The 16302-nt window shown below is 38.0% G+C and overlaps 1 protein-coding gene across 1 annotated transcript in view; it reads right to left on the bottom strand.

The window, feature by feature from the left end:
• Nucleotides 1-1870: 1870 nt before the first annotated feature.
• The window catches only part of LOC306850169 (collagen alpha-1(XII) chain-like), a gene marked incomplete at its 5' end in the record, with an annotated part of 70116 nt that continues 55684 nt past the window's right edge, over nt 1871-16302 (bottom strand). Inside the window, 15 exons of the mRNA XM_079385635.1 lie at nt 1871-2657; nt 5046-5216; nt 8140-8217; nt 8534-8716; nt 8811-8877; nt 9082-9117; nt 9300-9371; nt 9935-9988; nt 10215-10268; nt 10795-10848; nt 11744-11839; nt 12035-12088; nt 12533-12619; nt 13585-13662; nt 13937-14095. Coding sequence (XP_079241761.1) covers nt 2512-2657; nt 5046-5216; nt 8140-8217; nt 8534-8716; nt 8811-8877; nt 9082-9117; nt 9300-9371; nt 9935-9988; nt 10215-10268; nt 10795-10848; nt 11744-11839; nt 12035-12088; nt 12533-12619; nt 13585-13662; nt 13937-14095 — 1389 coding nt within the window. The 3' untranslated portion in view covers nt 1871-2511. The remainder of the gene's footprint in view (nt 2658-5045; nt 5217-8139; nt 8218-8533; nt 8717-8810; nt 8878-9081; nt 9118-9299; nt 9372-9934; nt 9989-10214; nt 10269-10794; nt 10849-11743; nt 11840-12034; nt 12089-12532; nt 12620-13584; nt 13663-13936; nt 14096-16302) is intronic.

The raw sequence follows: 16302 nt of genomic DNA, 5'->3' as shown, positions 1-16302 counted from the left end.
ATAATCATCTTCTATGACATAATCTCCTGAATGACTAAATATTTCCTATCTAGGTTTTAAAAGTATAATTACGCAATGTACTCTGCTTTTATTTTATGAGTTAGACAGAATGAAAAAAAGCAGTAACTGAAACGATCAAAGTTAACCGCTTTCCTTTGAAACAGATGAAAGAGATGAGGAAGTGCACAGAGGTATAGACCAATTGTGGCAAATGATTTTAAAGGATTTTTTTTTTCAGTTTAGGTTTAAGATGGAGGAAAACAGCCCACATAAAACAATCAGCTCTAATTGAGAGCACATGTATTCGAGGAAACACCATAAAAACAGGAGAGCCCTTGAGGGGCTTCACAGCTGCTAGAACAAGCCAACAAACTGAGGATGTTGCTAGAGTTCCTGATGAAAACTTTATAAATAAGACGGCTAATAGATGGCTTTTTATTGGGCTTTCCTATAAACTACTGTTGTATTGTTATAGGCTGGTTATAAAAAAGACTTTTCAATGACTGATGGCTCTTAACCATTCCTTGAATATAAGAAGGATATACATTCAAGAAGCTGGAACTTTCATGTTGAAAAGAAATATATATATATGAAGTGGTCAGTAAAATGGAATTATGGTTAAGAAACACCTATGGTGGTTTGGATGTAATGTTTCACCCTAAATGGTTAAAAAATATGGCATGAAAACATTTGCTCCTGTGGTGGACAACAGCATCAAAGAGGTAAAATGTCAAGGACAAATACTAAAAAAATGAAAGATTCTGCATTTATCAGTGTCTAAGCAAGTATAATATCAGAAACGGAGGGTTATGTAATCCAGCATTCCAGACATTTGGCAGCTTGCCCCCTCTTTTCATTTATTCAGATCTCCTCGATGTTCCTTTGACTGAAAAGCCTTGATATACACAGACAAGCAGTTCAGAAGTATATTTGAGGAGAACCTTCTCAAAATATCATCCTATCAGATATTAAATAATGACTGTTTGCCTTGTGGGAAGTCGTGGCCTAATGGTTAGAGAGTCGGACTTGTAATCCAAAGGTTGTGGGTTCGAGTCTCCGGCCGGCAGGGATTGTAGGTGGGGGGAGTGAATGTCCAGCGCTCTCTCCACCCTCAATACCATGACTGAGGTGCCCTTGAGCAAGGCACCGAACCCCCAACTGCTCCCCGGACGCTGCAGCATAAATGGCTGCCCACTGCTCCGGGTGTGTGTTCACGGTGTGTGTGTGTTCACTGCTGTGTGTGTGTGTGTTCACTGCTGTGTGTGTGCACGATGGATGGGTTAAATGCAGAGCACGAATTCCGAGTATGGGTCACCATACTTGGCTGAATGTCACTTCACTTCACTTAATATGTCAAATAAATCTCAGAGCCCATATGGCGATTTCTCACGATTATTTGTACAGTTCCAATGTAGCAGAACAAAACTGATTGTCTTTGGCATTTACAAGAACATCTGATCGCCTCCACATTTTTTTCTTTGGAAATAAAAGTTCCACCATTGTATAGAGGCCACTGTAAGTGGTAACCTGCAGCTGTTACCTTGAAGAGCTATTTGTACCTGAATTAACCCATAAAGAATAGCTTTGGCAGTATAAATCAATGTATTTAGGCAAACACCAGTTTATGTTATCATGCACATCCTGGGCATAAATATTGATAATTGTAGTGAATCAGAAAATTCAATGGTCCATTTGACTATGATTACAGCATGGATTGAACTGGATTATTAAAAGCTAGACTTTTGGCTGTTCGTGTGCATTTCTTAGAATTTAATTTAGTTTCAATTCCCAACTCTGCATCCTGAATTTAGGAACTGAATGTAATTTAAAATGCAATGTACTAAAGAGAGAACAAATGACAACAGCAATTAAACATTTTCAGTAGTTTTATTGAAAAATGCCTCTTCTGATTCAGAAATAAATAAGAACATAAGGCTGTGGAATTCACAATGTGCAATTCAGACATGAAAAAACTATTCTATGTCTTAGACTTGCAACAAATTCCAACTGCATTTCAACTGATATCATTGGAAAAACAACTATATTCTGATTGTAAAAGCCCTTACTAAATATACAACACAGGCATGCAATTTTTCTTTTGGTGTGAGTTTGAATACAACAGATAAATATTCGGTTTAGGATAACAAAACAAAAGCCAGGTCTAAGAATTAAGGGAACCGTTTGCCATTTTCCTTGAGAGAGAAAGAACAAGAAGAACAACAACAACAGCACGTTGCTCTGCAGCAAGCACGTTTACACTCTGCAAACTTTCAAATGTGCAAGGAATCAGTTCGTAGTGTTTATAGGACATAGTACTGAACAGGAGTTTGTTACAAATACAAAATGCAGTTATGTTACAAGCAAAGACACATTGTGGAATGTCGGCAACTACACAGGTTTCTTACGAGGAAATGAGAGCCTCTCCACTCGACTGTGCTAAATGTGCATATGAACAAGACTTGATCTGGACTTAAATGCAGTTTTTGACAGTACAGACGATACACTTTCACTCTATGCTTCTATACTTTTAGCTTCCTTTCTTGATAGCGATCTTTTTCCACGCTGGTTTCGTAAACCTGGTGACTGTGTCTCGATATCTTCCGACGGCTGGGCTGGTATGGGCACTACGTAGGTGTCAGGTTCTGGCTGGTAGGGGCCTGCTTGGAAATATTATTTGGCCAGCTGAGCATGTGCTTTTGGGTTCCAACATGTCATTTCAACTCTTCATTCATACATAGTGTTAATACTAAACAAAAAAGTAATACAAAAACTCTTATATTGACCAAAAACTAAACCCATTTGGCGGTTGTCAACAACCTTGCGTTGGATTTGCCCCCCTTAAACTATCGTTAATCTAACATACATGTATAAAAAATGCATTTGTGAAAACTTGCTGTGAGGTATCATAAAATTATAGAAATCACAATATCAAACAATGAAAGAAAACCGTAGCACTCTGCAAATACCTAAAACTTCATGGCTGCATATAATAATGGCACACACTGCATTTTTAACCTGAGCGTTGCCTACATGTATCATCAAAGATGAAAACCACAAATGAAAATGAAACATCAGCAAGAAGCAAGTTATCAGGCGCAAGCTTGATCACTGCTGTTAACCTGTTAACTTTAGCCCACTGCGTCATCGATTAACATTTACAAGGCACAATTAGTTTATATACAGTCATCTCACCCTCATAAAGAGTTACCACTGTTGAACACTGTTAAAATAAACGCTTATTGTTAGTAGTTTCACATGCGTTCTCAGCAAAATGAAGCTCTTTCTTGCTGCTCTAGATGCAAACGGGCCACGGGTACGTAACCATCACTGGCTCCAGTATGATATAGTAGCGCTCAGCTGGTGTTAGTGGCAGTCCAGTCCTTTCTTTGGTTTGATTGGGTTTTGTTTTGGTTTTTTTAAGAGTTGGCCAGCAGATATTCAGCAATCATATCCATGGTGGTTATCCTTATTAGCTCAGAGCGAGTGCTAATCTCTCTGACATGGGATGTGCAAGAGATCAGGCAGTCTAGATAGCAAACTACGCAAAACCTGAAATGGGTTAAAGATTGTGTTAGTTCATCTCAGTGGAAAAAAGACTATCGTCAAAAGTGTAAAACAAAACTATAAACATGCAATTCTTTATCGATTAGCTATATTGTTAAGCAAAGAGACAGCAATCATATGATTAGCCGCTTGCTCTAGAGCTCTGTTCCCAACACCGCTGAGCAGCCTAGCTAGACGGCATTATGCTGCCTTGACTAAAATACCTTGATTTGTCTCACCTCAACACATGAGGTCAGTCAAAACTGTTTTTAGGTTAACTGATCTTATTTTGTGTCTTTGTAATCTGTGATATTGTATTACGTTAAATATCAATGGTTGTTTTGTATACTTGTAATGAGGGATTTGAGGACTCGTTAAAGTTTTTAGCTTTGTGTAGTAAGACAATAAATTTCCATCGAATTCCATCAATGAGAACAAAGTTTCATGCTGTTACTTCTGACAATTTAGAACAAAATTCTTACAATAAATCTCTTATATAACATTAATTAATGTTTGTTCGTATAAACCTTTCATGAAGACAAGTTTTTATTATAGCCACCATTTATTTGTAATATTTCAACATACAAAATATTGTATAACAGTTGAAAAAGTTGATATACAAACTTCCTTACCTACACTTTTTATTTTAGTGTTGATTAAACATAAGGTTGATTAATTAAAGATTACATAAACTTCAATTTTGGTTTTGGTGTTTTGGTAAAAAAAAAAAATAAATAACTAATTGCGGTGCATAACTAATTATAGGCTAATTAAGTAAAATAAAAAAAAATAAAAACTATTTGAATTATTGTTGCTATTAAGTGGGGATACACCGATGTATTGGTCAATAATCGGTATCAGCCAATAAAAGAGTGTGATTTTTATATCTGAAAATAAATAGCAACTGAATATAATAGTTTGGGCTACCAGTGTACCAAATGAGAGGGTTCCCTGTATAGTTCATTTGTTTTTTCCTTTAAGAAATACAAACTATTGGTATCGGCAAATGCCGTTCTGAATAATATGCGGTATCGGTTGAGAAATTAAGCATCGTGCATCCCTAATATAAAGACATATCTTCAATTAAAAAATGGGCTGTTAAATATGTATATATTAATGTGACTGTATATAAGTCATAGAATATATTAAGCAAATGTTTCTATTTATTTCCCTAAAAAAAATTTTTTATGTTACAATTGAAAAATAATTACAAATTGTTCACCTTCTCCTAACTTACCCCAGATTTCAGCAACGTGAAAAACAATTTTAAAAAGAAGTTTGGTAATGTTCACTGTATTACCCAATAATTGTATGTGCATTGTGTTGTGTTGTTAGCTTAAAAACATGCTAACATCAAATTCCATTAGAATCAACGCTATTTGGGTTTTTTTCAAATTATTTGAGGGTTCCGTTTAATTTAGAAGCTCAACAAACCTCAACAAGACAGCTCACTAGGTTTTGGGACAGATCTGAAGACAATCACTCAACCGTACTGTGCTTACCTGGGTAACCCTGTCCATTGTAAGGGATGCCTACACACTGAGAGGAGTCACAGTATCCTGGAGGTCCAGGTGGTCCTCTAACTCCAGGTCCACCCTGCCTCCCTGGTGGGCCACGGGGCCCCGCTGAGCCTGAGGGACCAGGGGGTCCTATCTGAGACTGCCCTGGTGGCCCTGGAAAAAAAAACAAAAAAACAGGCAGAGGAGGTGTAAGAAAGCGTCTAGGTTTTCACTGGATGCGGATGGTGAAATTGATTTCGAGCACTGTAATTTAAATATTTGGACTGCTTAATTAAAAGGGAGAAGGGGTAAATCTGCTCCCCCAACCTTTTTCTGTCTAGACGGTATAAACCAAACTGGAATGCTGTCCCTCGACTCTCGCTCTCGTGCACTCTGAAGTCAGCACATGTGTTGCCAATAAAGCCTCCGCAGAAAACACAAGTCAAACTACAAACAGTGAGTCACCGCAAGCTTCCTCCTACTGTACGTATACGATCTGTGCATTTCATTCACAGAGAGGTCTTGGCATTGTTTGCATCAGGGAGATGTTTCCGCATCTTTATAGTTTTCTAGCTCCTGGAAATGTGTGGCTTTACATTAGCAGACTGGATAGTAATTAAATGCATCCCCTGGAGAAAGTGCAGAATTGTGTTTGTTGAACTGAGTGTTGCTGTAGTTGCCATGGAACCAATACTTTATTCAGACCCTTTGTGTTGCTCTGGGATGAGTGAATCAGGAGAGACTGCGCTCAGAACGCGAAACATGTCTGTCCGAATTCTCTCCAATAATAACTGGATTACTTGTGATCAGGGCTCAGCATGGAAACTACCACTTTGGCTAGCTTTGCTTCTTATGATAATGGAAGTGCCTTGTTTACTGAAAACAGAATTGTTTCCAGGTTTTCATGTATCAGGAGGAATGTGTGCAGATTATTATTGTTATAACTTCTGTGACAACTTCTGCATTGGCCCCTAACAAAGGCAAGGGGTTTCAAAGACTATTCATATTAATTAATATTCAGAAATAGGTCACACATTATTTTAAGGTCAAATTCTCTCTATTAACAATCCATTAACTACAACTTTTGGTTACACTTTATTTCGATAGTCCACTTTCGACTATGAACTGAATTGCATCAACACTGAACTAAACTCAACAATGAGAGAACAATAATGAACAATACGACTATGAAATTAAAGAGTTTTGCAACATTGTTGCACTGTTAACATTCGCAACATTGTTATAGTGAAGCTGCTTTGTATAAAGCGCTATATAAATAAATGTGACTCAACTTGAATTGAAGAAAAAATAATGTGGCATGATAACACAGTGGAACCTAGGTATGGAGAATGTATAAGAGAATGTACCTGCTTCTGATTTCATTTATCTGTCCTGTTAAAGACTCTTTTTTGGTTATTCTGGGCAAGCATAAATGGCCAATGTTTAGACAACAAGTCTTATTGAATCAACTACCCACAGATGTCTCGAGATCATGAGATCATTTGAGATTTGAACTGAACAGTAAGATCATTTTGACTGTTGATTAATGTAAGCGTGCTGATTGCCCTGACAGTGGATCTGATGCTGATATTCGTGTGTAATGCAGTTTTCCATCCACGTCAACTGAAGATTGCAGATGTTCAACTGATAATGGAATGGAATTCTTTCATGAACATATTTTAGAATAAAATTCTTCTTAACTTCTATGTTCTTCATATTTTCTTACTTAAGGGGGGAAAGTTTGGATTATTTTGAGATTTTTGATTTTTATTTCTTAAGATTAAGGCAAAATTGAAGAATTCAAATTCTTGAAAATAATTTTCTTAAAAATCGACATAACTTCTTGAAGTAAGGATAGCCTTCTATATTTTTTTATATTAACTGCAACATAATGCTAGCAACACATAATACACCTTACTATTATAAAGGTTTTGCATGAGTACTCTGAAGTGACGCCAGTGATTGATAATGTAAACAATGATGGTTTGAGTATATAAGACGTGACTATTTGCGGAATTCGGAATTCAGTAACATCTACAAAATGAGTCAAATGGGGACCTTGCATTTTATTTAAGCTGCAGTACGTAAGTTTTGCCTCTTTGTCGCCATCTCAGTTTGAAAACCTGCAATTGCAGCTGTGTGCGGAATTATCTTGCTTGCGTGGGTTGTGCTCCGGCACGGCTCCAGCGCAGATGAATCTAATCTTTTGAAGAGTATGTGTGGCTGTCAGTCACTGCACTGGTGTGGATATTTACTGTACTTCGCAATCACAGATTCCAGCATACGTCTTGGAATATATGACTCAAATAAGAATTTTCACCGGATATTGTCATCTGAACAAGTAAGTAATAAGTCTGCCACGTTTGTTCTGACCAACTGAGGAAAAAACATTACAATAAATCATGTTACCAATGGTGATTTAATCTATCAATTGATTAGCTCATATCACATCAAACCCTGCTCCATTTAACCCTACCCCATACCTACACGTAAGAACCACCATACCATTAATAAGCACATTACTATTAATAGTTAGTTAATCTAACTATCCTTTCTCAATCCTTTGGAATTATTGGCTAAAGGCTAAAAGCGTACACAAACAGAACAAGAGAGGAAAACGCCCTAAATATTTTTATATCTGAAAAATGATTTGTCTGAATTTTGCTACAGGCCTATTGAAACAAATACTTCAGCTGACTAACCCCTAATGTTCCCTTAATCCCAACATGGTTTGATGAGGGGTTAGCACACGCTCAAGCCAACCTATCCAAACAATCCAGGGGAAAAAGCTGTTCCTGATTGTTCGGAAAAACTAATGACAGCAGTTGTGTAACAGGCCATTCATGTCTTAATGATCATCTATCTTGCCTAAATAGTCCCAGAATGAGAAACATTGTGATATGGAATAACAACGTAGAAATCACAGTTGTTAAATAAATGTTAATGATAATTAGAATCGGTTCCATTAATCAGGAGGTTTTAGATAGACTGTGACTGAAAGCCTTGAAAAGGCAAGTGTGTATACAAACTCTGGCTATAATTATCAATGAAATGGCCCGGTTAAGATGAGGTGGCGTTAGGTTGCACGAAGACATACCAGGAGGTCCAGGTAATCCTCTCTGTCCTTGAGTGCCAATGCCTGGACTTCCTCTTTCACCCTTCTCTCCGTGCAATCCTAGGATGTTAAGGGTAAATGCATGAAAAAATGCAAACCATATGTGTCTGATTGGCAGTAATGCCAAACGCTAAGTATATACATGAGGATGATTTTGGGGGGAAATGGAATCTATTACAATCATGTGCATCAAACATTTGTTTTTGAGGCAAATATTAGTTCTGAAACCCTGCTTTTCTTTTAAATAAACTTATAAATGCACAAATACATTCAAGGTGGTTGAGCCCACCGTCAAATCTCTATGACTATGACACATAAAGATGGCTTATTTTGCCATCTTTAATAAGACTTCTTCCCATGTGAAATAACTGCATACCTCTTTCTCCTGGAGACCCAGGCAAACCTGGATTTCCTGGGAACCCGTTGGGTCCGGGCTGACCTGGCTCTCCATGGGGTCCCTGGTTGCCAGGTGGGCCTGGAGGTCCAGCAGGACCGGGACTATTACTCCTGTAGTTACTGGGGATCTGGTTCAGCATCATATCCATTCTGCTCATTTGTCCTACAAGCAAATTAAGACATTTTCTGTTTTAACATGAACAATACTTGATGCAGCTGTGACTGGAATATTTTGTTATTTTTTTGAAGTGCCTTACTGCTGACTAGTTGTTCGCAGACTTGTCTTGCTACAGAGCGCATCATATTCTGTGATGCAGTATCTCCCTGGAAAACAGAAAACAGAATAATCTAGATTGTTCTTGCTCATGCAAAAGGATTTTTTTTGTCAGCAGTGTTCTGGGTTGTATGAGTGTTCATAATGGTTACTAGGGCGTTGCAAGGTAGTTGCTAAGGTATTGTAAGTGTTTGCTAGGGTGTTCAGGGTGAACAATGCAAATTGCTTGAAAATTGTATTAAAGCGACACATACCCTTTCACCCTTCTCTCCTTTCATGCCAACAGGTCCCTGTGATCGACAGATGAGAACAGAAGAGCATGAAATTACTCAAATCACTATCATCTATAGCTAGTGACCATACGTTTGGTTAGGCTGAATGGAACACATGTAATTATTTGCTATTGTATTCATTTCTATAAATGTCTTTAGAACAAGTCCTATGATATTTCAAATGAGCCAAATGTACATACCGGGAGGCCAGTGTCTCCAAGTTTTCCTGGTTTTCCTGTGATTCCTGGCATTCCAGGTGATCCTGGTGGTCCCTAAAATATTCCTCTCATTAAGCATTACTCATTCAACATATAATTACCATTCAGTTACTGACAAATAGCGTGAACTCACAATATCAGCACATTCACAATTACTAACACAGAGAACCAGAAGCAAGGTGGCCTTGACATAAACAGCAGTGTGATTTTACTATTATAGTTTTCATTCATAGTTGGAATTTGTTTAGATTTTTTACGAATGACACAAATGAGTACTGAATAATATGAATTAAGTGCATTCACTTACTATACGGTTAATGTTTGGGTTTGGTTGCATGTATATATGCATAATTTACTCCTTAAAATAAACTGTTACCTCAAAAACTAGTTGGATATTCAAGCCATATTAAAAAGTGTAAATGTCTTTGCATTATATTACTAAGTGTGTGTGTGTGTTATATGTAATCCAATGTAATTCATTAAGTCCTTGTATGTCACTGTATTTGTAAAAGAAATGTGGACAGTATTAAGGAAGAACAGGAAATGTGATGCCACTACTTTCGCTGACATGACAGTCTCACACTCATCAGATATTCAAAAGCTTCCACATTACATACCATTGGCCCCGATGGACCTCTTGGTCCAGACGGGCCTTCATTTCCTGGTGGACCCTGAACAAAAACATATGCCATCATGAACTGTACAAGATGCACAACTAATAGCATTAGCAAAGATTCATTCAATATGGAGAAAGTTTAAAGACGCCCTTGAGATGGGCCCAACACAACCCACTGAATTGGTCCAACAAGACAGAAGAGACAAGTCAGATAACAAAGCTAAAACTGAAAACATGCTCTTTTAAACCAGTTCAAGGTGCACTTAAGAAACATATCTTACCCTTGCTCCAGAAGGTCCAACAGATCCGAGTGGACCTGGAGGGCCAATCGAGCCCTTGGAAGAAGGAAAAATACTTAATGTCATTGGTCACACCGGTGGTTGTTTCAAAATATGGGTTTTTGTATCAACCAACCATTTAGCTGCTCGTGGATTAAGCATGAGCAATTTCAAATATAGTCAGGATATGACTAAATTCAACCTTTCCATGGAAGAGACGCAAGGTCATACTAAACCATATGAATACGTGTACAAATAAACTTCTTGCAAAGTAAAAGTGCCTTTGTCCCGTACAGCAATAAGTACAGATATTTTTGTTTCTGTGTGTGTATTTCTTTTGGAAGTCAAAAATAAAATGACGTTATGATGAAGGTGTTAGCAATCATTCTGCTGTAAAGCTGTGTGCTTTAAGAGGACGTGAGTAGTGTTTGCCGATTGTTTTTTAAGCATGAATGTAATCATAAAGCCATTTATCTGATAAACACATTAAATCTTCTAAATCCCACACTGCAGAAACCTTCCAGAATCCATTACGACACAATTTAAAAGCACTTAAAAACAGCTCAAACAAAAAAGCACTTACCCGCTGTCCAGGTAAACCTGGGTCACCGGGGTCTCCCTTAGGTCCAGGCCGCCCCTGAAAACGGAAGAAATGAGTCAAGCTTCCACATTCATTCCTCTGTTACATGACATTGAATGGAATTTACATCTCAGCTGTATGTGCATGAGGGGTGAGGGGGCGAGTGAGCGCTGGCTCCGTTAAATAAATGGGTCTGAAGCTTTTAGTCATAAATTACACCTGCACTTTACAGTACTGTAGCCAGACAGGTTCAGGAGTTTAATGTCCCAAGAAAGTGAGGACACTTTCCATGAATAGAGTAGAAACTGGTGTCCCTAACTTGTTTAAAAGCAAAAATGAGAGAAATATGACATAACATAAAAATAGAACGAACATGTAACATAGCTAGTATTAAAAACATTAAATCCCTCCCCCGTCCCCTTTAAATGTGATAATCTGACATTCAAATCAGTTGATAAAATACTGGCATATTTGTAGAAAAGTGAATTTTTAAATGGCAAAAAGCATATAATATTTATTATGACTACCTAGGATAGAATACATTTTTTTTTAGTTAAGCATTTCCTGATTTTCAAAATATTCTAATTTTCATTTCTAATTTTCAGTTAAGTTTTAAAATGGTAAATTTAACCTAATATTTATATTTGATTTTATTTCAGCTTAATTTCATGTAACTAAAACCATTTTTAATGGTTCTAATTCCGAGCCCTGTTTCGGGCTTAAGAAGTCAAGTCACCTTTATTTATATAGCGCTTTTAACAGTACAGATTGTGTCAAAGCACTTAACAGTATCAAATTGGAGGATAGCGTGTCAGTAATGTATAATAATAAGATTAAACACTCAATTTTCATTCATTCAATAAGAACCGCCTTAGTAATGACTAATTATATTCTGTTTGGGGCAATACAAATTTGACAAATGGCAATGGACAGAGTTTTGTGTTTTACTTACTGGTTCACCGGGAAGAGACAGTCCATTAGGGCCCTGTGGGCCTGGTGGTCCCATTTGTCCTGGCAGACCCTGCTCCCCACGTGGGCCCATTGAACCCTGCAATTACAATGAACAGGTTGAAGTCCTGTTAAACTATCCAGTTTCAGCACTCCAGGAAGAAGCGCTGGGAGAAAAGGTTTCTCAATGGTATCGATGAAGGAACCTGTTCAACATCTACTTCTCTATCTGACCATTTGGCATTCATCAGCAGGTCATTTATAAGTAAGAGATGAAGGAGGAAGATGAGCTTACCGTGGAGCCAGACTCTCCCCTCTCACCTCGTGGGCCTTTTGTACCAGGGCTGCCCTGGAAACACAAAGAACAAAGAAAAGAATTTCAGAGGATTCATTATTTTATAAGACCAACTGTCAAACGGCTCTAAAGAGATTGGTGTTTCCAAGTCCACACGTCCCCGACAGTCTTCACTTCTGCTTTCTGACCTTTAAGCGCATTCTCCCTAAAGTCCATGAATAAGTCACTAGTCATTAGCTCACGCTGTGCTGTGAACCATCGCTAATCCCAGATGTTCAATCCATGCATAATGGTGTGGAGAGAAGAGCCCCCATAATCATATCCCTGTGCTTAATGTAAAGAGCAGGACTGAAATTACAGCACTGGGGCTTTGAGGAAAATATCCCACCGTCCCTGAACTCTGGACCTTTTCGTCCTCATCATGAGAAGTGAGATTTGCAGCAGTAGCACGATGACTTCAGAGACAGAGGAAATGTCACGGGACTCTAATGATCTTACCAGAGGGCCCGCTGGGCCTGGAGGACCAACGCTGTCCTGAGCACATGTGCAGGAGTGAGGAAGAGCGGGGCATTTGGCTTCATCTCTCTACAGAAATGGAGATATAAATCAAACCTTCTAAAAATGTTAAAGACTAAACAGATTTATAAAAGGAAAAGAATAAAGACAGCTCGCATGATAATGTAATTTTGATGGTTAAACCTGTTAACTGCTTAAAGCTGTGTTGCTTTACTGTAATACTGTAGCTCTAATAAAACATTTTATGTTTCATTTAACATTTTCAGTGTCGTGAGTGTTACCATTATGGCTAAGCCATTTGGCTAAGCCCTTTATTTCCTGTGAAGACAAATGCTAAAGTTAAACAAAATCCACATGTTTCATAGAAGAAAAGGTTTGGAAAACCATGAAGGTTAGTGTGAAATTGACTAGAAATGTTTGTATTTATGTCATTTGTTTTATGTTTAGTCCAGCTATTTTTTCCATATTATCCAGTTCAGGATATATTTGCCATATTATTAAAAATATTATCATTAGCCTACTATTAAGGTCAAATTTAATTATGGTCAATTGTTGATAAAATTGAATTTTTTACTTTTGAATAAATACAAATGCAAGTCATTTATTTTCCATCAAGTGCTTTTCCATCAATGTAAACATAATATCATGTTCAATACATAGTCTGACGTGATGTTATGCTTTAATTTACTTGTCACTAACATAATCTGAAACGTGTTAATGTGTTATGTTATTTAAGGAAGATGAACCTGTGAACTGTGCTTTAGAACAAGACAGTGACATATTGCTACAAAGGGACTCCCTAAAGACATTAAGGAAAAGGGCAATTGCCGTGAAAAAGGAAGTCACATCGAAACACAACTGGTAATTGCTCAAAAGCTTGACAGCTGTATTGAGGGGCTGGAGAGTGTCCCTTCTCTCATTACAAGCATCTTTTGAAGTCTGCAAAACTTCACTGAAAGCTTTCAGCGTACGGACCAAACAGTAGACAAAATCTCACCCCGTAAAATGACAATCCATACACAATCCCTGCTTACCATTGCTGGAATATCACAGCATTTGTCTCGACTTGTCCAGCCCAAACTGCAGACAATATCAAACATCTGGAGCTGGAACTGAGGGAGAGAAAAATGGGAACACAAATGGATGTTACAGATGGCCTGCATATTTATTATTTAATAAAATAAAAATCCTGCCCACATGCACCCAAAGGTGTTTTGAAGAGCAATACAGACAGAATCAAATCCATCCAGGCATGAATGGGTGGGAGGACGTGCATTTGATTGAGTATGAGGGGACAAAGGGAACGGCAGGGTAGATTTGGATTAATCATTTAGTGCGTGTTCAGATCTTTTCGTGTACTGAAGGGAATGAGCAGTCTGTACTTACTGTGGCTGACTGCTTCCTTGAACCGCCAGACTTTGCCATTTTTCCAAGGACTTCATAGCCATCTGTGGATACGTTGTTGGCCTCTTTAATCTCTTTCTCAGCCACCTCTTGGCAGTCAATGTTGAGTTTGACATTTTTTGGTGAAATAGAAATGTGAAGCTGCAAAAATAAAAAGGCATTAGAGTGAATACCTCAGCGCGTCAATCCAAGCATCAGTTAAATTATTACTCAGTACTCTGGACATCTTGGCTTGCTTCATAAATCTTCATGAAAGGGATTCACGAAACTGCCCGATTGACAAAAATACGCAAAACCATCCGAAACCTTTCCCATGATCCATGAGAACGTTAACCCTACGGCCTATGAACTATGTTTAGAGTTACGCTCTCAATTCTTCCAATAACAGTCGCTGGCCAACTATAATGAGTTTAATTAGTTCATTATGTAAAGACATGCCAGTTGCCGAACACAAATACAGAGAGTATTAACTGGTTTACCATCTGTAATTTCCCCTGTGCATTCACCATGAGACTCTACATGCGGATGCGACCACCAAAATGCTTTTTCCATCCTTTTTTTTAAAGGGAATACAACGTTTTCTTTATGTAGCGTCACCACATGTTGCTATTATGTCATTCTGTGGCTGACCGTCTAATGCGCTCGTTCCCCCGACTTGAGCAGTTGCTTTTTTCAGTCAAAAAGTCTGACCAGCTCATACATCTGATATTCATACTTTGTAGATCAGCACTCCAAAGGCAAGGTCATATTTCTTGCCACAATACCGTCAACATCTTTGGCAACCGGCATTTGGCTTCCCACAAGGAGAAGAGGTCTGAAGTTCTGGCTTTAGATGGAGAGCTTTAGAAGCTTATCCTAACAGTGTGTTCAAATGCTCGTGGGAAGTTGAGAATGCAATAGTTATCAATTCAGAAAGTGAATGCAGAGTGACCATTTTTGCTAAAGGGGAAAGCCCTGTGAACAGACAGGGCTTGTTCGGCTGTATGGTGTATTGTGCATTCACACTTTCTCGAATCCTCCCATTCTGGCTACTGTGGGTCTGAGAATATGCTCACCATGTGGTTTCGTTGTGCTCTGCTCTAGTCTTCCCCTCTGTCCTGTCAGACTTTCATTATGTCTATCAGCCTCCATTTCATAGATGCATGTTTGACTGGCCATCTTCCCCCACCATTCCCTCAACTGTATGAATTCAGTGAGTAAATTCAAATTTTAGACCGGAAGTGGTTTTAAACTACAATTTTCAAATGTTACTTTCTGTCTCTTTCAAACTCTTGAGAGCTGCCTGGATATCTGCGGTCTTTTGTGTATAAAAATAGACCTAAGTGAACAATAGATTTTATAATGACTTAAAATTGGGGTTGTCAAAATTAGCGTGTTAACACAGGCAATTAATTTTTCCAGTTTCAGGGTGTTCAAAATATTTAACGCATGGGCGGAGCTAGCATTGGCCACTGCGGTCAGATGAGATGTTGTCAGGCTATTTGTCGGTAAAAACGAATTTTCCTGTCCTGTCAGCCATTATACTGTGCTCATAGCGTGTGCTATTCAATTGCACACACAAATATGGCACGAATGAAACTACGAGCATGCGTGTCAGATCCGTGTCACGTTCAGCAGCGGCAGTTCTTAAAGTAATAGCAGCCAAATAACCTAATAACCCTGCTGCTGTGATGTGTTAATCAAAGAACAAAAGAAAAAAAGAGGAAATCAATAACTTTTGTAGCTTTAAGGATTCGTACATATTTAATTTAGAATTTAGTGTTTCATAACTTTATTCAATGTCTTTATTCAAAACAGTTAAAATAAATACATAATGCAATAAAACAATATAATCTTAATTTATGTACATTATGTATTATATCCAATGCCTGCAGAGGGCGCTAACAGCCTGACGATGTTTTTACACTTTACTGCGCGATCTAATCCTTGTTTAATATTGACCAAACAACATTTAATTCAAATGTCCACTTACTCTTTTATATTTGGTCACTTCTTTATGATAGAAATGCTATAGCCAGTCATTTCTTAAACAAGAACATGTGGACATCAAAACATGCAAACTCAGAGCGGGGGTTTAAACTTTTGATTTGACGTCACGATGAACAGTTAGCATATTTAGTGTTGGTGTAGGTTTATAAATGATTTACCTTATAAATCTGATAGAATGGTGCAGATTGTGCTCCCAGATGAATGTTATAAGCAACTCAGACTCACAGCATATTCAAAGATGGAGTTTGAGCCGTCCGCGCATGTAAATGATAACAGTTTGTGTGGAGCAGCATTTACCGTGAACGGAGATGCACGGGCATAAACTACACACATATAAATAAAGTGAATATTGAAACCTC

The sequence above is a fragment of the Barbus barbus genome (genome assembly GCF_936440315.1).
Source record: "Barbus barbus genome assembly, chromosome: 30".
NCBI classification, from domain to species: domain Eukaryota; kingdom Metazoa; phylum Chordata; class Actinopteri; order Cypriniformes; family Cyprinidae; genus Barbus; species Barbus barbus.
This window is presented reverse-complemented; position numbering and strand designations above follow the sequence as displayed.